The 22,331-nt window shown below is 48.3% G+C and overlaps 1 protein-coding gene across 1 annotated transcript; it reads left to right on the top strand.

The window, feature by feature from the left end:
* Positions 1-822: 822 nt before the first annotated feature.
* Positions 823-19,325, top strand: Hmx (H6 family homeobox). The gene is made up of 5 exons (XM_017912234.1): positions 823-1,202; positions 1,278-1,415; positions 13,625-13,971; positions 14,599-14,604; positions 18,476-19,325. Exons 1-5 carry the CDS (start codon positions 823-825, stop codon positions 19,300-19,302), a joined length of 1,698 nt encoding a protein of 565 aa, XP_017767723.1. The 3' UTR covers positions 19,303-19,325.
* Positions 19,326-22,331: the final 3,006 nt, after the last annotated feature.

The following is a 22,331-nucleotide window of genomic DNA, read 5'->3' as shown; positions in this document are numbered from 1 at the left end:
CGAGCGATCTCCGTCGATGTCGAGGAAGCTTCGGCGAACACCGGCGAACGAGTGATTAACGATCAGTGGAAGAGAAAGTGACTGGAGGAAGTGACTCCGTGTTACTCTTCGCGGTTTTACACGCACGGCAACGTCTCGCGAATAGACTAGCGGCGAAGAGGGGTGGAGAAGATCGGTCGGGGTGAGGAAGAGAGGAGAAACGGCTACGTGTCAGGCTGGTAGGCGGTGGTAGGAGGAGGAGGCGCTGCCACGAGTACACGCATACACGCAGCCGGCACCGTGACACACACGGTACACGCGAATAAAGGCAGAAGAGGGTGGTGGATAGAGGTGGTCGAAGGACGAGAGGGGTGAAAAGAGGGTGGCTCTGGAAAGGGTGGGCCCTCCAAGTGTCTTGTCTCCTATCATCCTGTCGTCCAGGGTATCGCTTACGAATGTCGCGCGATCGAGCGATCCGTCTCCGATCCAGCACGACCAGGGACACCCTGCCGTCGGAGGCGTCGCGACCAACCCGCTAGCCTACGCAGTGCAGTTTACCATTCGCACGGTGCTTCGCTCTCTCCGCTTGATATGCGACGCGAGCCGCGATTCGAACCGCTCCGCGTGTCGGATAGACCGTTGTCTGCCGCCGTCGGCCCGTCGACGGAGCAGCTGCCTCTGCGCTTCTGACGGGACGAACGCGTACCACGCGCCGGAACCATCGTGTTCGGTGACTACTTGCTCGACTCCTGTGTCATTCCCGGTGGAACAGAACTGCAGACTCTCGCCTTCCGTTCGGGCATCCGTGAACGTCGCAGCGGACTATTTCGGCGCGCGTCAACGATGTCCGGAGAAACCGAGATCGAGGTATCCGTGGTGTCCGAGGAGGATCTGGAGCTGGAAGGTTCGCGGAGCAGTTCCACGCCGGCAGAGTTGCTTCTGCAGGAGAAAAACGGGAAATCGGGTTGCGGACTGAACAACCACCACTCGTTCAGCTTCGACGTGGGCAAGCCGGCGCTCAGGCCGGCCTGCAATCCTCAGTACACGTCCTTCAGCATCTCTAGTATCCTTGGCAGGCCCGAGTCGCCGCCGATCGACTCCACGTCGACCGTGTCGGCCGAGAGACAGTCGTCGGACGTGGACAGGAGTTCGCCGTTGCCGGCGACCATAGCGCAGAACTCGCAGAGGATCGGTTCCTCCTGCGACAGTCCGGCTAGGGGTCTGTCATCGCCGACGTCCTTGAGATTCTCTGGCAGCCAGAGAGGTAGCTCGACGGTCGGTCACGCGGTGGAAAATAGGAACAACGCGACCAGCATGGGGATCGGTTGTGCTACCAGTGCTACCAGCCCGGCGTCCACCTTCTCTCCGCCCAGCGACGCCACTGCGAACCCTCTGCTCGGTCATCAAGCGTCGGCCGACTTGGCCATGCTGTCGAGGTACGTTTTCCTCTCTATCGATCCGCTATTTTGCGTCTACTTTCCAACAAACTTCCTGCCTCTGCACACGCGTTAGTCTTTCGCTGTCGCTCCTCGTGGTCCACCGATTTTGCGTGTCGTTATTGCTATTCGCGCCAATTGTTAAGTTTCGTAATCGTGAAGCGATCGGCTAGCTATGCTTCGCGACGAATGGATCGAATCAAGGACGAAATCATCGTAAACCTCGTACCTGGCGTTTTGCAACCCGTTGATTTTCCCTCGCGCGGAACCATCGAACACCGCAATCTATCCTAAACAAAATTCACCACGGATGAAACCCGTTCGAAAATACTCACCTATCCGTTGTTTTCCACCGGTTTTACCACGTTCGCGGTTTCCGCGAGAATAATTTAACGCGTTGTTCAAACGAATCACGAGCACGCGGTAGTACTTATTTATCGCTCCGATGGTTCGCGGAGTATAGTTTATCCGGGCGCAACTAGCGTTTCCCGTTAATGCGTCAACGCTACTAAATGGCGCTATCGATGTTTACTAATAAGGAATTAGCGCGCGCCATCAATTTTATATCCATGCCGCAATGTCGACCGGCCGCGCGATAGCTACTTCACCGAGGATCGCGCGCCATCGCGTACGATTAACGCTGATCGACGGCAATCGGGATCCAATCGGCACGTGTAACCCGACCGCGGCCTCCATCGCCACTCGCCGGCCGAAAATTCCGATTCTCCGTTATTTTGCGGGAAAGGCGTCAAAGGGAAGCCCGATATTTTCCTGCATCCCAAACTTCTTCGCGGGAAACGTCAACAAGCGATCGTCGTCCACCGGGACCCGCGAAAGGGACCCCGATCAAGTGGATCAACCGGCGCGTCGCTGGGATCCCTGTTCGCGACGCCGTAAATCAAAGCACGACTCTTCGAATAATAACACCGTGAAAAATGTTCTCTGGTGTCCAGCCGGGGACGTTGTTTCTCCGTCGCGTCGGCGTCGAACGAGACGCGTCCCCCGATGGCGGTCCAAAATTAGAAGACGATGAGATCGAGGACCGTGCAAATGGAGGTTTCCTCGAATCACGGATGAAATTTCGAGGTGCGACGGTGTGCGTTCGCGTTTCTTCCGTGTCGGTGTACCGGAGGGGGGGTCCGCTGGAATCGTGTACGTGGACTTGGGTCGGGGAACGGAGGGGTTGGGGGTGGTCGGGGAGTGATAAAGTAGCGGAGAAAGCGGGCAGAACGCGTGGCTGCAGCTTCGGATTATATTATGTGGGAATGGACCGAGGGGTCCGTAATGGGCCTATTAGGCTGTCTCATTTAATAACAACCGTAGCAACAACCACCCTCTTACGTTACTTACGTTACTTAGGGCCGTCCGGCTCTATATCGGATATATCTCGGCGAGGAACTCGAGCCAGGCCAAGCTGCGCCACAAGGGGCTGCCAGAGACGAGGGAGGGTTCGAGATGATTTTATCAGATTTACACCCCCTTCCGATTGACGGCTCCCCACTATGTAACCGGCTGCTTGCCTGCCTGCTTACTCGCGAGCTCTCGTACCGGTTCGATGCCTCCAATTGCTTGTTTTCCACCCGTTTACCATTTGATTAAGTTCCACTCCAGCCTGCGGTGCAGCGGGACGCGCCACTTCCACGCGGGGAAAAGATCATTTGGATAGGGCACGAGCCTGTCAACGCGAGGGTGTACCCCTAAATCGTTTTCCGGCTCTGAGACACGTTTGCTTTCAACGGAAAACGGTTATTCCGAGGTCTCGCCAAGTCAGAAGACCGAAACAGTTTCGCATAAACCGTGGACTCCCTTTGACATACCGTAACAACGATGATACGATGGATAAACGATACAATTATTCGAATACAGGGTGAGGGAAAGCTTAAATTCTTCTCGTAACGATTCGCATTAGTAGCTGATCTATGGCTACCGAATTGACAATGAAGAGTTCCTACAAAGAGAGTATCTGGTCCTAGCAAAGTAAGGATACACGATAGACGAAGAATACATAATCTATGCACTCGGCGATTTTTTCGTTACAGAAAAATAGTAATTCGAAGACTTTCTTGGAAATAAAGTCGACGATGTTTTTAAAACGGTGAATGACAAATCGTATACAAATTAAGACGTAGAATTATTTTACTTCGACATACCACGCATCGTTGGGTAATTTTAAATTTGACGTATTAATTAACACCGATCTTTAAAATCTGATTAAATGGCGACCGAGGGTCGTCTCTAGAGAGCAAAGAACTGAATAGTGGAAGCATTCGACATTTTAGCATCCTGGAAGAGTTCTAGAGTCACGAGACATAGGCACCCTAAATTGGGTAGGCATTCTTGATCATTGCCTGACATAGGATGACCAATCAGTCCAGAAACTGTACATATTCTGATGAAAACGAAGATTCGAGATTCTCGCTGTCACGGAACCACTGAGAGTCGCTTCTCTAGTGCCAAGGGCTAAAAAGTGGAAGCATTCGACGTTTTAGTACTCCTGGAAGAGTTCTAGAGTCACGAGACATAGACACCCTAAATTGGGTAGGCATTCTTGATCATTGCCTGACATAGGATGACCAATCAGTTCAGGAACTGTACATACTCTGACGAAAACGAAGATTCGGGACTCTCGGTGTCACGGGACCGGTCTCCCGTTCCAAAGGGACTTTAGAGAGGAACCAAGCGTTGGGTACCCCTCGCAGGATGAAGGATCGAATATCAGCGAGGTGGCAGGCGCGGAAAGTAGGAAAGAATCAATTAGGCAACGGGTGCATAATACATGAGCGGATGAAACGGCAGCGCGTAGCCAGAGTTAAGGAGCCTAAGGCTCCCGGGAGGTACGGCCACCTATCCCGGCTCGTTTCGGCTACCCCTGCGAGCGTCTTCCGCGCGGAGGAAGCGAGCAACTTCTAGGTTTGATTTATTATTAAATCGCTGCCTACGGCATCCGAGCCTCGGCAGTCTTGGCCTCGCCAAGGTCTCGCCAAGGCTAAGTAGACGAAAAGCTTGCACCGTGAAATCTCCCCCGACCGTCTCGACGCTTAACGTCCCCTATCCCTCTCTCGCTCTCTGAACTGATACGGTAATAGCATTTCCAGGGAGAAGAGATTTCAGCAGAAAGGATTCCCGTGTAGAATATTACCTGAATTAGACGCCCGCGAATTTACCTCGCCTCCACCTTCGTCTCGCCACTTTCGCGCACACGCGAGCGCGCGCGGAAGCGCGTTAACCTCCACTCGCGATACCCGTCGCTCTAAACTGCTTTCCGTTCTAAGAGAATGGGTCGCGAATGTTCTCCCGACGTCCCTGCCACCGGTTTCCGCGAGTTCGTTTGTACGTGAAAAACATTTGTATTATAACGAGAACTGTGTTCAGATTTATCGAATAATTTTCTCCTTTTCGACGATTCCCTAACGAACTAGGGATAATTTCCTGGGGATAATTTCGTGGGTGCAGAGATGCGAGAGAAAGAAGGGTATCATTCTGCGGCTGGCAGGAAAATAATTTAACTTCATCGCGTATATACGCTGGGTGAGGTATCAGGTTGAAGAAGGGGGTAGATGCGCGACAAAGCCGTATTAAAATTGATAATATCCCAGTAGCGGCTCGCGTGGTCGCGATGGCGTCTGTGAATTAATCAGGGGGCCGCGTCGCGCAGCAGAAACGCGTCTCCCGTTTATCTTCGACATTTTCCGCACGGTCCAATCTAATTACCGCGTGTTTATCCCGACAACAAATGTAACGGCATTGCATTTGAAGGAAAAACCGTCGGCGGGGCGAAAGGGTGAGGGAGGGGCGAACAATAAAGGGGGTCGGAGGAGGAAAAATCTCGCACGGACACGGGATCGGAGCAGGAGAGATACCAGCAGAAGCGTCGTAAAGATATACGTGTGTATTATACTCGTGTATACATATATATATATATATTTTTCCTCTCCTCTCTCGCTCTTCTCTTTTGCCGCGGCGCAAAAGTGGCGCGGGCCCCTTTGCAAGGGGGCAACAATATTCAGTAACGTAACCGCAGGCACATGACGTCTATGCGCAAAAGATCTGGCCGGGATAATCCGCGACAGAGTCGGCCTCGTTAATTACAGCGCCGATGAATGATTCGTTAATTAGCGTGGGATCGCGCTCGAAGTTTCAAAGGAAGGTACGATAAAGCCCATTGTGTATGATCGCCCGTTCGAGGGCGATATGGATGTTCAACGTCGGAAACAAATGTGGAATGAACGGTAGCTGGGAATAGACCACGAATAATAATCGCGTCGAAACACAGTTTCTCTCTGTCTCTCTCTCCTTCTGCGTTTCTCCTTTTCTCTTTCCTTTTCCTTTTTTTTTTCACTCTCCCGTTTTCTCCTCTCTCCCTCCCGGTCTCGCTTCGTGTACGTGTGTCGTTTCGATTCGCTCCTCTCTTCTTCTTCGAGCTCGTTCCCTTTATTCTCCCGTTCACGCTGATGACGCCTCCGTTCTCTCGCCGAAATCGAAAACCCCCGTTCCAAGTACTTTGCCATATTTTTCGCGTATCTGTACAGTGCACGTATCTTTATAGTATGTTATGGCGATCGTTCGATTTTCTATTTAAATTTTTTAATAGGGGGTGTAGGGGGTGCGATGGATTCTTGTCGGGAAGCTTCATATATAGCGGTCCTCTTGAAGAACGGGTTACTATAATACTGGACAATTGCAATATCGAGTGTAGGAGGTACGTAGAGTACTAGGAAGTTCCCATATATACTAGGAAAATTCCCTAGGAAGTTCGCCATTATACTAGGAAGTGTTTGACGAAAAAATGTCACGTTTCGTGGAAGGGTAAGACTGGTAACTGCACGTATGGAAAAATTCGGACACCCTGTGTATTTTGATAGCACGTCGACGTCGATGGGAGAAACGTTAATCGCGTAAGATGAATTTTTCGAGCGGAAAAACGTGGCGCGATAGCTGTCGGTTCCGGTACACGTTCCGGGGGAAATTGATTTCGAAAACAGGAATACGCGTTCACTCTGTTAAAATGCTATTTAAACGACCGGTGCGCCGTTATTTATTCCGTTTGTGTGCCGCGAGCGAGCGGAAGCGGTTGTTTCGAATTTTTATTTCCGCCGCGTTCCTTCGATCACGAATTTCGCGTTGCAGGCCTGTCGCGCTGGGGTTTCCGGCGTTCCTCGAGGAGCACGCAAGACGTCCCGTTCGAGGGTTAAACCGCGCACACCGGAAGCGGACAAGTTTTTAATGGGAGAAGAAATCTTGGCGGGCGTCTGGCGTAATTAATTCCACCCCTGGCGAAGGGTTTAATCCGCGAGTGTATCCTGGTCTGGGTTTCTAAAGCCTGCAAGCGTCGCGCTAAAGCAATTAAGTTGTTTCCTTGAAATCCAGTGAAATGAAGTTGTCTCCTGTGTAAGCACAAGCATAAATCCTCCACTTGGCCTGTAACAGGCAGCGAGCGGAACGAAGCCAAGTAGCGGATTTAGCCGGGTACTTTGAAAGCCAATAACTCATTGTTGGGTCATCGTAATGACACTTTATAAGTCAGTACGTAACCGTGAACGTTGTTAGGCGAATCGATAAAAACAGAGCTCGCTTCTCTTGTCAATAGCGGAATATATACGAGCGAGAACGATATCTCGATCAACGTTGATTAAAACCAGTGATATATATAAACGATTGCTCATACTTATGTCTTATATCGCTAATTGGAGCTAGAATCTAGTCTTCAAGATCCTAGTACTATCGAGTAAAGATCCCTATGCTAAGATAAATCGAGGGAGAAGGATATTTTGTAAAAATTATATTGAAAATCCGTCAAATTTGAACACCCTGTATATTTGAATCACATAGTTGGACGCGTGTACAAGTTACGAGGAGAAGAAAAATTGCAAGTGAACGTCATACATGGATTTGCATAATTTTCAAAATGTTCGATATACAATTGTCAAAAAAATTACTGTCAAAAATTAAGAAAGACAGTATCAGAATTTACAAATTGCTGTATATTTTTCACCTTCCGAGGTACACTTGTTAAAATTCCAAGAAACAACTTATATACTATTACACGCTATACAGGGTGTCTCGGTAATTCCGATACAAGACGATACATCGGTAGAGACGTTTGACACTGACCTACCATGACCAGTCAAATGACTGTTAGACGAAGAAATGAAAGAAGGAAAAGTTTTTAAAGAATGGAACATGGAGGAGATGCAAGCAAAGTGAGCAAAGTGACAATTTTTAAATATCGTAAAAATTTCCAAGCCAAATTTTTCCACTTGAAATGGAAACCCTGATAGGTTTAGTATTAAGCTCATATTTCACGAAATTCCAAGGTCACCGATATTTTTCAAGTATTTACTATCGCATACGTATTCATAAACGTAAATACTTACACACTGCCGATCTATGTTTCCGACAACACCGAATCTCATTGTAATGCCCATTGAATCACCGGGTACGCAGAAAATCGGTATAATTTCATTTGAAAATGCACGACCCCCCTCAGCCGACTGCAACGCCCCGTCGCGACGAGCCAGCGCGTCCGTTTAACCATCCGCGGCAGCGGCGAATTAGCACAAAGCCTCGGGAAGAAAAAAAAGGCGTGAACGATCGGTTTCCAACAGGCAGAGCCCTTAATTACCAGCGCGGCTGTGAAACCCTTGCGCCGCGGAAATCGGCGAAGTCTCGAGGCGGTGGAAAGCAGTGTCGGGGACGATTGGCCGCCATCGTGCGTAATCGACTTTCTCCTTCTTCTGTCTGCTCGCCGAAAACTGCCACCCCTTGGTGTAACGGTACACGACGAAAACGTATCGTGTTACTAGCGATCGTTAACCACGGCATAAAGAGTTTATACACGAGAATGCCACTTACTCGGCGCACGCTTGCTCTGGAGAGGGCGCGCGCGCACGAGCTGATCGTATGCGAGCGTGCAAAAAGGTGGAATAATAATCAATACGGATAAAGGGATAATACACCCATTGAACCACGACTGGATAGCAGGAGGGTAGCAGGGGTGAAGTTTAACGGACAAATTGGCGGAGGATCCGCGCGTGGAAAGAATCCGAGCTTGACCATCAGGGAACATCACCGGTTTGACGTTCGATCCCGGCTATATTCATCGTCGCGTTTCACCAAAGCCGCTGTATCCGATTATGCGGCACGGGGTGGTCTCGTAATCAACGAGTTTCCTTCAGCGGACACTCGATCGAGCCAATAAGATCAGCCCGAGAGAGGTCTAATGGAGGAGGAGAGGACGATGGAAAAGGAGAGACGGGGGTGGCGAGAAGAAAGGACGAAGGAGGGAAAGAAAGGGGATGTATCGCGTCGGAGTCGTGGTCGGAGAGAGGAGAATCGAAGGAAGTCGAGGACCCTCGTGGAATCGATCGAGCGAAGGAAGAAGCCGGAGCAAGAGGAGTCGCGCCCGTAGAAAGGAGAGAAGAAAGCCTCTCCTCACGGCCATTCATTCCGCTGGCTACCTAAGAAGACGTAAGCCGCGCAAGAATTAGGCAGAAAAAGGTGGAGCACGCTCCTCGAACGGCCGAGAGTGTTTGGTGTTTATACCTGGCTCCTTAGAAAACGGCCTCCCTCCAAGTAGATGCTTACAAACAGGCGGTTGTCAGATTTCTTTTATCTTTCCCGGGGCATCTGTATGGCCGATGCCCCCGGCAGCTACTCCTCTTTTGCGTTTCCTCTTTCTTATCCTGCGACCAGGCACCCTCCTATCCGTTATCGATGCGAGAAACCGGGATTGCGTGCTTTCTTCCCTTCAACCGTTGTCGGGCTACCATAATCAGTTGCCAACGTCACCGAAATTATCCAACTTGCCCCCCAAAACGAATAATCCTCCTTCATTCGGTTACTCCGAGCAGTCTACGATACTCGAAGCACATTTCCAAATGTAAGTCTCTTAACACGAGATATCTCGCGTTTTCTACGCGTCGGAAATAATTAATCCCTATAGCGATCCCAAATAGGGTACATCTGTGCCATTAGGGGTTGCTCACGAGATAACAATCAAAATCGAAGCTACCAAGTCTATATATAAAATTGACGATAAAATGTGCAGGTATTCTCGACGGAATTACCGAATTTCATTCAATCTGACGAAGATAGGAGAATGATCGTGTACCAGTCCGTGCCACCTCTTGCAAAATTATCCTCCAGCAGTGTCTATACTGTTCCACGGCTATAATCTGCCTCACCGATGAATTAATAACGGATACATGACCGAAAAGTGATAAATCTACGCAGACTAATTATCACCTCGACGAAATTGATACTTCCCCGTCATCATATCATTTCGTCTTCGCTCAGCGTGCATCCAACGAGCCAAATCTCTTCCAAATTTCTGCGTGTACGAAATTTTTCTAAAGAAACACCACGGAACGCACTCGTCGATTTTCATTATCCACGTTAAAGCAGAATAATCTCATCTATGGAACACGAATACCAGACTGGATGAGTCACGCGTGCCTCTTTCTAGCATTGGCACATGTCACGGCTGCCTGCCTCTGTTGCAACCTTTCAAGCCTAAAGACGCGTGTATCGCGTGTTGCCTAAGCAAATCTGCCACAAATCCGTCTTCAATTTATTTCTTATCCACGCAGACCTGAAACATGCACGCGTATAGCTACTGTCACGTGTCGAGCGTTAATCTCTATTGCATCTCCAAGTCTGCCTCCAAAATCCATCGATTTCCGCGATGCTAGAATCGAAGCGACGAGCGTCACCGAAACCAGTGTCCCTGAACGGCGCTCGACAACTCGCAGCGATTAAGGAATCCCACCGCAAGCAGCGTGTCGGCTCGACAAGCTTCGACCGGCGAGGAATCGGCGGGCGATCGTGGACGAGCATGAGCCAGCCGGCAGAGAAGCGCATCGAGCGGCGATCAGATCGCAGCTCGCGGCCGGACTGCGAGGGTACGAGCGGGACAGGAACACGGGGGACCTGCTATGGCTTCCGAATCGCTGGGCTTCTTGCCTACCGGCTCCCGACGATGTGTTCGAACCTACATTTCCGATGACCAACTAAATCGCCGCCGCAAATCGTCGCTAGAGCGTCCAGCTCCCTCTCCGTCCCTCGTCCCAGCCGCCGCGACGCCGAGCGTTCGCAGCTGCACTTAACGCTGATCAGGAATAACGATCGCGAGGCTGTTACACGCGACCCAGCAAAATGGCCGGTATAATTGAGAGCTGGGTGCCGCCCTGCGGGTTGCTAGATGTTGCCAACTCTGTTTGCGGGAACGTTTGGTCAGGCACTTCGGTGGAGGGTATCGGTGTTGTGGAAGGATGCGCTATGCCAGTCCCAAGTTTCGCGTGGTTGCTTCCTTCGATCTATCCTTTTACCGAGTTTCCCTCTCTCCGATATCGCGAACGCGTTCGCTTGATTAAACGCGGGAATATACTTGTGGTCGGGAATTTTCGCTCGGGTCAGAAAATAATATAGATAATCTAGTTAAATCTTCGAAATAACCGGAGAAATACGATATTCCGCGGATTGCAATTTTATTTTTAACCCTTTCGCTGCTAAGGGTGACTATAGTCACCATCCACGAGACGCCATCTACAAAAATTGAGCAAAAATTAAGACAAGTGCTATCGTTCCTCTTCGCAAAGAATTGCAAGTGCTATTGCGATGATCGGTTTTTCCTCTTTTTCGTTTTTCCTATAGGAGAGACTTCGCGGCAATATCCGCCATAGCGAAAGGGTTAATTATACCTTGACGCTTTTAATTTCGAATTTTTGGAAACGTAGTTACTCCTAGTGTCTGTCAATTACTCTTGATATCTTTACGAGTTATTAGCAATTAAAGCTTTCGCTACTACAGATGACTATAGTCACCGGCCATGAAAATTGTCTGAATTTTTCACTCAATTTTACTTCTTTGAATTTTTCACTCAAGTGCTACCGTTCCTCTTAGCCCTCTTCGCAAAGAATTGCGAGCTCCATTGCGATGGTCAGTTTTTTCTTTTCTTTTCTTTTTTCTTGAAAGATTTGCGCCAAAAGCCCAAATTGCTAAAGACTGCAGGATCGTAATGTTTCCATCTTTGTCACGTTAAACGTCGATAGATCTCTAAATTGAAGGTGTCTAAGCAACATAGACGTAGGTTGCGAAGAGTTTAAGACCGGATAATCTACGGAACAGAGCTCTAATTGTAGTTGAAGTAAACCGAAGCAACTCCAGTTGCAGCTCACGCCCAGCTCTAGAGCACAAGGAGCAATTCGGTTTCGCGTGCATACCTAGGTGTACAGGTTGAAAAGCGAAAGCTGTAGGACGAGAGCTCTAGCTGTGAATATCCTGGCCGAGATCAGCACTTAGGAAAACGCAACCTCGAGAGTTCCATTTACAAATATCCGGATTTGGGGATTTAGTCCTAGCCAGGTCTAGGTATCACCGCGAGCTCCACTTACCCTAATCTACAATTAAGCCCACGTTTAAGGACACGTCGCAGAGAGCTCCGTTTCCCGCGAAACTTCGTTTATTTACACGGAAAAAGCTTCAAACCGGAAACTATCAGACCCCCAAATCATCAGCCAAGACACCCAACTAGCCAATCACCTAGCAGCCTGTTTCCACTTTATTTCGCTTCGCAGTCGAGCACTCGATCACGGATCTTTAATTAGCCGCGACTCCGCCTCATCGATCATCGATTCCACTCGCGGGATCCATTATACCGGGTCCTCCATTCACGCCCTCGACTTCCGACCACAGGTACGAGGTATCCTCGAGGTACGCAGGTACGCCGATTCATCGGAATCCAGTAAGCGGATTTTCTCCGTTAATAACGAGGCTGAACGAGCCTAGAACCGGCTGGTATCATTGTTGGCCGGCTCTCGTCGCCCTTAATAGGCATAACACTCGAAAATTCCTTTGAGCTCGCTGCAGGACCACGCTGGATGTTAATGGCTTCCGGAAGATCGCGGAGAATTTGCGCTCGTGCACGGAGGAACGCGTCGTTTTTTCCACCTTTTCCGCGGGCGCGCAAGAAGCAGAGAATGGAGCACCGGATAAATGGGTTTGGAAACGTTTGCCGGTTTTTTGGGCGCGGAACCAGCGGCAGAGAGGGGACAGGGGGGTCAGGGTGAATCGTGCTCGACGCCTCGGACACGGCCACGTTCCGGCTGTGTAAAGCCTCGCAACGCTCGCATTCAGCCACGCTCAGCCCGCTGAAAACGCGGCTGCTGTGTTTTAATCCCGCTGTTTTTTTTCTGTTTTTCCCTTTTTTTTTTTTAGCGCTGTTTTATTTAGAACGCGGCTTTAAACGGCTCGCAACCGGCGCAAACATTTCGCTAACGGTTTCACTTTTACGCCGCCGCGCCCCGAAATGATCCAGAGCCGGGTCCCGCTGGAACGCGGCCGATCCTGCGAGGATGCTTCGGGGTTAATCGAACCCCCGATTTAATCCGAGTCCGCCAACGCTTGGTGTCGCGTCGGTTAAGCGTCCCGAGGAACACGGGACACCGTGGAAGGTTTATTCTTTGAGATCCGGTTTGGGGGAACTCCAAGTTCGAGGAATCGTCCAGGGGGGTGACGGTGGTGTATAGTATCATTAGACGACGCTGGAGTTGGACGTTACTTCGCCAAGTATAAATGAGGGTACGTTTGAGGTCTCCTTTACGGAGTCACTTGGTACTTCGATACCTTTGGATGAGTCTGACGTAGGCAGTGTGTTCAAACGAGCAGCGTGTAATGAAGAACGCCTCGAATCTCGGTTTGGGTTAGGTCAGGCAGGCTAATTCAAATCGATGAGAAACAGGATCAACTTACTTCGGGGGGTAGGATAATCTCCGTAACTTGAGAAAAATAGAGAATATCAGGAATAACAGCGAGCTATGATCGATCTCAGGCTTATTCTCGCGGTTATCGAAGACTTGTAACTGCTTTTGGGAACATTAGCGCGAAATCTTCCATGATCGGTCAAATAACCGGTAAATGGAAGAATGAAATAAGAGAAACTTTTAAAGGAAGAATGAGAAGTGAGCAAAGTGACAATGTCGAATACGAAGTTTTTAATTTAAAATTGAAAAGCCACCATTTGGGTTCTGATGGGTTCAGTATTGATATTGCCTTTTATTTAAATGGAGGCACTTGCCTATTTAGTATTTAATACCAATTTTATGCTAAGACTAGTTTTAAACGTTTCACATTGAAGTCATAGTTTTACTATTGAAAGATATGGAAATATTGAAAGACTTCATCGAAGATTCAGCGGAGCCTTCGACTTTCAGATTGGGCCTGATGTCGTCGTTGATAGCGGGCCGATATCCGGTGGGAATCGGCGTCGGCGGTGTGTTCTTTCCGTCTACGCTGCAGCACCTTCATCAGCAACAGCAACACCAGCATCACTCGCGGCTGGCGGCCGCCTCATCGGCATTGAGCAACGCAGTCCAGGTCACGGGCCAATCGGACATCGTGGACGCCGACGGCATTCGCGGCGTCCTGCCCGGTGGCGCCGGTTGGCCGTTTCCATGGAGGCCGACGCACGGTCTGCAGACGCTGGAGCATCCGTCGCCGAGCGACGTCGTAGGAACCCTGAGTCGCGTCAGTCCCGCTTCCGCGTCCTTTCCGCAAAGGGGTGAGTTGCCAACGTCATGAATCCGTCGCTTCGTCTATACTTCGATGTATGTTTCGATTTATATTTCGATCTATGCTTCGATGTATGTTTCGATTTATATTTCGATCTATGCTTCGATGTATGTTTCGATTTATATTTCGATCTATGCTTCGATGTATGTTTCGATTTATATTTCGATCTATGCTTCGATTTATATTTCGATCTATGCTTCGATGTATGTTTCGATTTATATTTCGATCTATGCTTCGATGTATGTTTCGATTTATATTTCGATCTATGCTCCGATGTATGTTTCGATTTATATTTCGATTTATACTTCGATTTATATTTCGATCTATGCTTCGATGTATGTTTCGATTTATATTTCGATCTATGCTTCGATGTATGTTTCGAACTAGGTTTTGATTTAAGTTTCGATTTATGCTCCGATGCATATCTCGATCTAAATTAGATAATTAGGGATTGATGGTACGTTACAAATTAAAAGTCTATTCGTAGATGTACTACACAAGTAAATAAGCATGCCAATTGATATATCAATCGACAAAAAATTCCCGCTTGTAATCTCAGGAACAAAATGGCAGCACCCTTCTGTTCCCTCCGATCGTGCATCGATAAATTCCACAGCGGATGGTTCGATTAGAAATAATTTAGCCTGTTAACTACTCGCTCGCGGAATATACGTAAACATTCGGCATATTATAGAGGCATGATTATGCGTGAAATCGTGTCGAATTGCTGGATCATAAATTTAGGCTAGCCGTGCGTAATGGTGGTTTGTAAACATTCTCGTGGGGTAACGACTCGTTGACTGAAAATCGCGAGCCGATTCAAACGCTCGCCCTATTCCCTATCTGTAAATAGACTTCGTTCAATGAACGAGAACATCAGCGATGCATCTATCGTTGCACATCAATCCCAAATGGCGAGGAGATAACGTGATCGATCGATTGCCATAATTTTTCCAAATGGGCCGCTTGTAAATTCGACGAAACCCGACAATCGTTACAGGAGGAAGCAAACCCTCTCCCTCTGCTCTATAAAATCTGCCACATAAATTTCCTAATTAATAATTCGCGCGAATTTTCAAATAAGTCTATTCAAAATCTATCGCGCGAATTTTAAAATGAATAATTAATTAACTATATTAAACATCGGTTACGTGGATTTCAAGATGAATAATTTCCGTTGAAAATCTGTTACGCGGATTTCGTGATTAAAGATTGATAATTTGCGATAAAAATGTGTCGCGTGGATTTTGCTATTGTCAATTTAACCGCGGGACAGGCGAGAATGGCGGACGACAAAGGGACGATCTCCGGTGAAACGAATAAGGGTAGCACGGCGAGAAAAATCGGCTGCGGAGTGAAGCACCGTGGTTAAGAAGATAGAAACTCGCGAGGATCGTGAAAGGAACGGGAAGCGGAATAAAGAGGAGAGAAAAGGGCAAGGCGAGGGCTCGTACGCGTTCTACGTAAGTGTATAAACGCGAGCGTGGACGGCGACGAGTACGGCTTCCACGGCTTCCACCACGACAAACCAACGTCGATCGCCTTACCCGCCGATCGTTTTACTCCTGCCACTTCGCCAAAATACTTGGCAGCCTGCTAGATGACTGCCGTTTGCACCTACGGCGAGACAGACTGATAACTCTGTAAACCTCTCGACGTTCTTGCCCCGCATGCTCTCGAATCGTTCTCCCGATTTGAAAACCAGCCGATCTGCAAAGAAGTTTCAGCCTACGGGAAAATTACGAATTTAATCGAACTTGATCGATAAAATATTTGACGTCTGATTTAATTGGCAAGATAATTCTGCAGACTCGGATAAATGGTATAATCCTTTCCTGCAATCGCTGAAAAATACGCGAACCGGCTATGGAGGGGAATAAGAGCGGGGAAATTATAGATTTTCGCGATAAGAGCTGACAAAATCGAGGCGTGAAACACGAGGTGTTTACAATGGATTTGCGAGATCGCGAGTTTTGCGCGAATGGCGCGAAGAACCGATGCAGGAGTGACAAATATTTCATTAGAGCGATGAAACACGGCTATGCCCGATATCTGAAGCAATTATATCAAAATGGATAAATAGAATATTAATTATCGGACTATCAATCGACTAAATATTAAATGCAACAGCCGGACGAATTGAATAGCCCCGGTTGATTTATCGAATTTACCGGCCGAAGGGAATTTATAGATACATATCCCGGCTGGTGATCGACAATACCGAAAGGGATATCTCCGCGATTCTGTTCCCGCTACCGACGAGGAAAACGTTTTAAAGGACCGGTTAATTAACGCATTTAGCATATGCCAAACCGTTTCGCCGGATAAATAGAGTGATTTGTGAAATCACGTCTGCTTTCGTCACTTGCAATATCACGTTGCATAATTATCCCATGAAAATTGCCCGCGACAATCGAACCGCCGATTCTTCCTTCTTCTAATCCTGTCATTTTCATCGACCTCGTTAATTATCTCCATTGTCATTTGCATTAAGATAATCGTTGCTCTTTGACACTGGAATTATCCGTAACGTATATACGAATAGCAATAATCAAAGTCGTGCGTGGAAACGGAAAGGTTCGGATTATTTTCGTCAGAAGCCATTGCAGCTTGCAGTAACTAAAAAATTTAAAACCGGTTACTTCGACCCCTCGAGAGTTCATACCGCGTGTACACGCGATGACCAAAGTCAATTCGCAGCGGGTACGATGTATATACGCGGATTATCAACCCCTTGCACACCAAGAATATTTTTATTCCATCGATCAGGAACTCTAACACGCTTCGGCTGTGAAGCACATTTTAAAAGCAGAAGTTTCCGTTTTGGGGAGGAAAATATTATCTGTAAATCTTCGTGCTATTCGCGCGGCAACCCTACTCGCCTTTTTATTTTTATCCATGAGAACGAAATCAAATGGCCAATCGCGCGTTCTCCGTATTTATATAATGGCGTCGGTGTGCAAGCGCGAAGGGTTCAATTTCTCGCGTATCTCGATATTTATATCGTGCATCGATTCGTGGAAGAATGAAAATCCTCTGACACGTGTTTATGTAATACACGCGTCGTTTATTTCTGTAGTACGTTCGAGTAGTTGGGAAAATTGGTGTCACCGATATTTAAGATAGTCTTCGAAGAACAGTGCTCCGTATACTATACTAACTGTACGGTTATCGCGGGCCAGAAAAATTTTCCCAAAAATCGCCTCGGAATCCGCGGCAATTCGTTAGGTTCAAGCCGACGTTTCACTGCTGCCACGATTTATAACGCGGTCGCTCGCGATGGTATCCATTTAGAGCCTCGCGTTCACCGCAATGACAACGAACTACCGATCATCCTCGCGATTCGAAGCATATGTTTCCATTACCCCGCACGCCTATTGGGAAAATCGAGGCGTTAATCGGTATCGATGAGCGACCTCCGACCAAAAGCATTATCTTATCCTCCGGCTACTCTCCATCGATTGTCGTCCATTCCAGACAACGAGATATTCAAGCGTCCTTTTATAGCTTCTCCTTTCCTCGACATCGATCCCCTCTATGCAGAAGTAATTCCTGCTCTTAAAATCGGATCACTCTTTACGACCGATTCGTCAGACATTTCCTAGATCTGATAATGGGTCGCGATGAAATGATAAATCGTTTAATTCTTGGTTGCGCCGCCATCTTTTTTGACACCAGGATCTAATCTTTTCAAATTTTTGCAGTAAAAATTCTGCATTCGGTGTTATTTATCATTCGCATCGCTCGGTTTCTCGATATTTCTCTTGATATATGTATTATGAATTTTTTTGGTATACTCTATTCGAGGCTCGTTTCATCGGTGGTGTTAAATTCGTGTTAAATTCCCTGTTAAACTCGTATTAAATTTTTGTTCTTTATAATCTTCTTTTCATACCGTTTTCGAAAGTGGGACTCGATCATAAAAGTTTGGAAACCTCTGCTGTGTGTTATTTGATCAGTTCACAGGTTAGGATGACTAACTCTGCAGTTCAAATGTCTTCAAACTTTCGCGCCAAAATACTGGGATGATACTTAAATTTCCAGGTTTAAAATAAATTCCTATTCTTCCGATTTGACAAATGAGCAGCTCGTTTGACACCTTCGCGATCGTTCTTCGGGGGAGAAGTTTGAATAATTGAGGAAAAGGAGTTGGAACACCGGGACCAGGGGGAGAATAGGGAGTCTAGGCATCTCCAACGCGAGTCGATAAAATTATGTCTGTTTCTCTTATTCGGAACCCAAACTTTTATGGCTAGGGCCCACCGTCTGGGACAGAGGAAGGCAATCAGTTATACAATAAGTAATGAATCTCTCCGGTTGCTACTGTGCATTGTCCAACGATTCCCTACCCTTTCTAACACAACGCATTAAAAGAATGTCAGGCATACGTGCTAACGAACTTAAATTCTTGAGCTCTGAGGTTTGCCTGGACTTGGTCAAGGCCTTGGAGCAAAGAGTAAAGAGTACTAAAATCGCATGTGGTGTGCCCTCAGACGACCTGGACGACGAGAACGGGGAGGAGCGTCTGCACCGGACACGGAGTCCATCGACGGGCGACGAGGGCCACGACGAGCTCGGCGAGCAGGACGACTGCCCGGAGGCTGACGGCGAAGGGGAATCGACGAACTCGACGAGTTTGCACGGCAGTGGCGGCGGCACAGGGACCGGCGGGGGTGGCGGAGGTGGCGGTCAGAACAGCGTGCAGGTCGGCGTGGACGGTCGCGATTCGAGCAGCATGAAGCGGAAGAAGAAGACTCGGACGGTGTTCTCGCGATCGCAGGTGTTCCAGTTGGAGAGCACGTTCGACATGAAACGCTACCTCTCGTCGTCGGAGCGCGCCGGCCTGGCCGCTTCGCTACGGCTCACCGAGACCCAGGTGAAGATCTGGTTCCAGAACCGTCGTAACAAGTGGAAGAGGCAACTGGCCGCCGAGCTGGAGGCGGCAAACATGGCGCACGCGGCCCAGAGACTAGTCAGGGTGCCGATACTGTATCACGAGGCGTCCGCCGGAAGCGGAACGTCCGGCAGTGTGTCGGTGTCGGTGGCTGCGCCGCAGGCCGCCGCTGCGCCAGCGTCGGTCGCCACGTCGGCGCTCTCGCACTCGGTCGGCGTCGGAGTCGGCGTCGGTGTCGGCGTCGGCACCTCCTGCCCCCCTACCACCGCCCAGCCGATCTTCTACTCCCATCACCATCAGCACCACCATCATCATCCGGCTCACGTGCAGGCGCACACTCTCCTGCCCCACCAGGTACACCCACAACCGCCGCCACCCCCGCCGCCGCCGCCTAACGGCCAACCACCCCAATCCTCCTCGCAATAACACCGTCCGGCTCACGAGACCGTCGGCCCGCTGCAACCAACCACCGCCGACACCGCGATCTCCCTCTCGCGACTCGCCTCGATCGCCTTGTCAGGATGAAGGTCTTCTCCGTGCCGTTCGTCGATCTTGGATCCTCGATCGCGCCGATCCTGCCACGGTCAGCCAGGTAGTCCGATACTTTTCTTTTTCTTTTTCCAAATTCGCTGCTACGTAGCGGCAAGGAATTTTTAAATTTCCAATTCAAAAATTCGTGGAACAATCTGTAGTTCTTGGAACGCGTGTCGGAAGACCCCCTCGTTGGTGATTTTAAAGGTGTCGATAAGTTAAGATATCTGGACTCGTTTCGAGTTACTTTTTTCTTAAGTTTGACAAGCGAATAGAGCTTCTAAAGAAATTGCTTTCTTCGTCAGATTTGCATATTATATATCTCCGTTACTTTAAAGCCATTGCAAAGAAGTACTAATCGCGATATATTCATACAAAAATTGTACATAGAATCGAGTGTCATAATTTTAACCGTCTGGGAGGATACTTCGACGCCATTGCAATCGGCGATGAGGGAATTTCCCGACAAGTCCTTCGCATCCGTTTAGAAAATTGTGGAAAAGAATAATCGACGGAATATCTCGGAAGTGAAAATCCGCGAAACTTTCGTGGCAGTGAGAAAAATATTTAAAAGGATCGAGAGGAAGAGGAGTAAGGTTGATCTGGCTGGTTCGTGGTATCGGTCTGCTCGTAATGTTCCGGCACGATCGATGGTCCTGGGGTCTTCGTTCCAGCACGAAACGATCTCGTTTTATCCGCGTTCGTCGCGCCACGTCTTTCAATTGCACGTTCCAAGCCGTACACAAGCTCCGCGTTCCGTTCCAAGCGACGATGCATGGAAACGCGAGAGGGTAGGATCGCTGCCTCGGCCTCTACGGGGTTGATCTATGCCGCGGTTCAACGCGACTGGCGACTTCCGGCAAGTCGAACAATTGTAATATAAGTATGTATCTAGTCTGTCACTCGTCGATAAGAAACTGCTCGTGGAACGATTATTAAGATATTTTGTCGAAGATCGCGGGACAAGCACACCATTGTGCTTCTCTGTTTCTCTCTGTCGTTTTGATTCGTCTATTTTCCTACATTTCTCCTCTTTCTTTCTCCGAGACGGTCGTTTGAACGATCGCCGTTTCCATGGTCTACGCGAACCCCGCTAGTTTCCACCCCCCTTCCCCTTCCCCCCTCCCCGTCCTCTCGTTTTATTCTTTTTAACCGGGAACGTTGCAAAAGCGAAGCGAAGAGTCTCAAAAGTGTAAATGTAACCGCTAAGAGATTGTAACTAATTGTTAGGTACACCATAAGACACAGGCAGGGTTCCTACGACATTATTCTACCTGTTGTGATAAGTATTTAAACGATTAATTTTATTAAACGAAAACGGTAGAGTTACGAAGTACCGGCTCACTCCTCTCCTTCGCATTGTGTATCTCCACCTAATCTATAGACGTCAATTAAAAGAAGAGCAAGCAGACACACCGCCTGTCGCGCCGTGTTTTGTACGGATGTTTGTGATCCGAGATTCACCGAGACTATTGTACAGCCGATCGTTTCGTAATCGCTAATAATGATCGTTGAACCATACACACCAGTGCACAGTTCAGCAACCCTCTCACGTATCATCATCCCAACTCACGCGTGTCTCGTCGCCGGTTCTACGAGTTTCCCGAATAATCCCATTCCGAGAACCGCCAATCGATCTTTCGAGGGAGACCAGAGTATTCGTCAGAGTATCGGTCAGTGTATTGGTCAGATTCCTAGATCAGAATACTAGCATAGATACTGCAAAGTTTGAAGTGTTTTCCATTAACAAGTTAAACGCCGTTCCGTTCAGTTAGCCACAGTTAGCCATCATGCGGGCCCTTCCGGGCCGTGCGAACCGACGGGGCCTGAACGGAGAGTCTAGTACTGGTCCCTGGGGACCGGTTCAGCGTTTAACGTTGTTATTACCACGAGTTTTCGATATTCGTATCTTCTTTAGAATAAAGTTGGTCAATGATTTCCGAGTGGAACGACGATGTAACCGAGTTTGATAGACTGTCAGAATTGTCAATTGTCAGCAGCTTTGTGTCGTACTCTGTGTTCCCTCGTTTCAAAGATTCCGACGTGTGTCTCGATGTAGAATATCTCCAAGACGGGAAAAATCCGCGAAATTCGTGCATCGAGTCAGCGGGAAAGTTCCTGGGGTAAACTGAGAAGTTTCGAAGGGTGGTCGTCGGGAAGGCTCTCGCGCGAAAAGAAGATTTCATGGTTAAATATGGTAGTCCCTATCTATCGAGTCTGACAAAGATTAGTGTCACGAATCAGTAAATTTTATATCGAAAAGTGTCATTGCAGTCGATCACGGTACGCAGGTGATTCTATGTTGGAATTCTATTGCAATATATTCCCAGTTTTATCGATATTCGAAGTCACCCCTTTATCTGAAATTTAAAACTAGCAAAGGTTAAAAAACTAAGGTTAAAAATTAACAAATTCTCGGCAAGAATTTAATTTTGATACAAAAACTGACGGTGCTTAATCTCAGTTTTACTAGTATTTCAAATCACCAGAGTGAAAGCAAAAATCGCCCGAAAATTTTGACCATTGTTCGAAAACAAATTTCGATATTCTACGCGGAATGTTGCAGTGGAAGCACGTCGAATCGAAACCTAAACTCGACAAAGGGCGAAATTTACTCTAGCCATCGCGAGAAATTTCTGTTACTCTCACTTCGACTTGGACTTTCCGAAATTTGTGAAAAATCTTAGAGACGAAGGCAGAAAGGCGGATAGCGGCGCGTTAACCGAACATGCGTGGAATAGTCGCGACAATTCCTGCCGATCAATGTCTCAGCCCGAGATCGTCTCCAAAGGCAGATAAACGAGACCGGTGGTGAACGCGATCAAAGAGCGCACGGAGCCTTCCCGGGCACCGCGAGGATCCGGTGAACGCGCGACACAGTTTTAGCCCTGCAGAATGGTGTGCGGTGTCAGGTGGTTCACAGG

This window comes from Eufriesea mexicana, unplaced genomic scaffold, assembly GCF_001483705.2.
Source record: "Eufriesea mexicana isolate 0111107269 unplaced genomic scaffold, ASM148370v2 scaffold4744748132, whole genome shotgun sequence".
In the NCBI taxonomy this organism is placed as follows: Eukaryota; Metazoa; Arthropoda; class Insecta; order Hymenoptera; family Apidae; genus Eufriesea; species Eufriesea mexicana.
This window is presented reverse-complemented; position numbering and strand designations above follow the sequence as displayed.

Bases quoted from the DNA above. Each gene is read 5' to 3' on its own strand.
- Hmx (XM_017912234.1), top strand. From the start codon at position 823: ATGTCCGGAGAAACCGAGATCGAGGTATCCGTGGTGTCCGAGGAGGAT. The intron at 1,203-1,277 runs GTCATCGCCGAC...GGTGGAAAATAG, and splicing joins GACAGTCCGGCTAGGGGTCT to GAACAACGCGACCAGCATGG. The intron at 1,416-13,624 runs GTACGTTTTCCT...TTCGACTTTCAG, and splicing joins GACTTGGCCATGCTGTCGAG to ATTGGGCCTGATGTCGTCGT.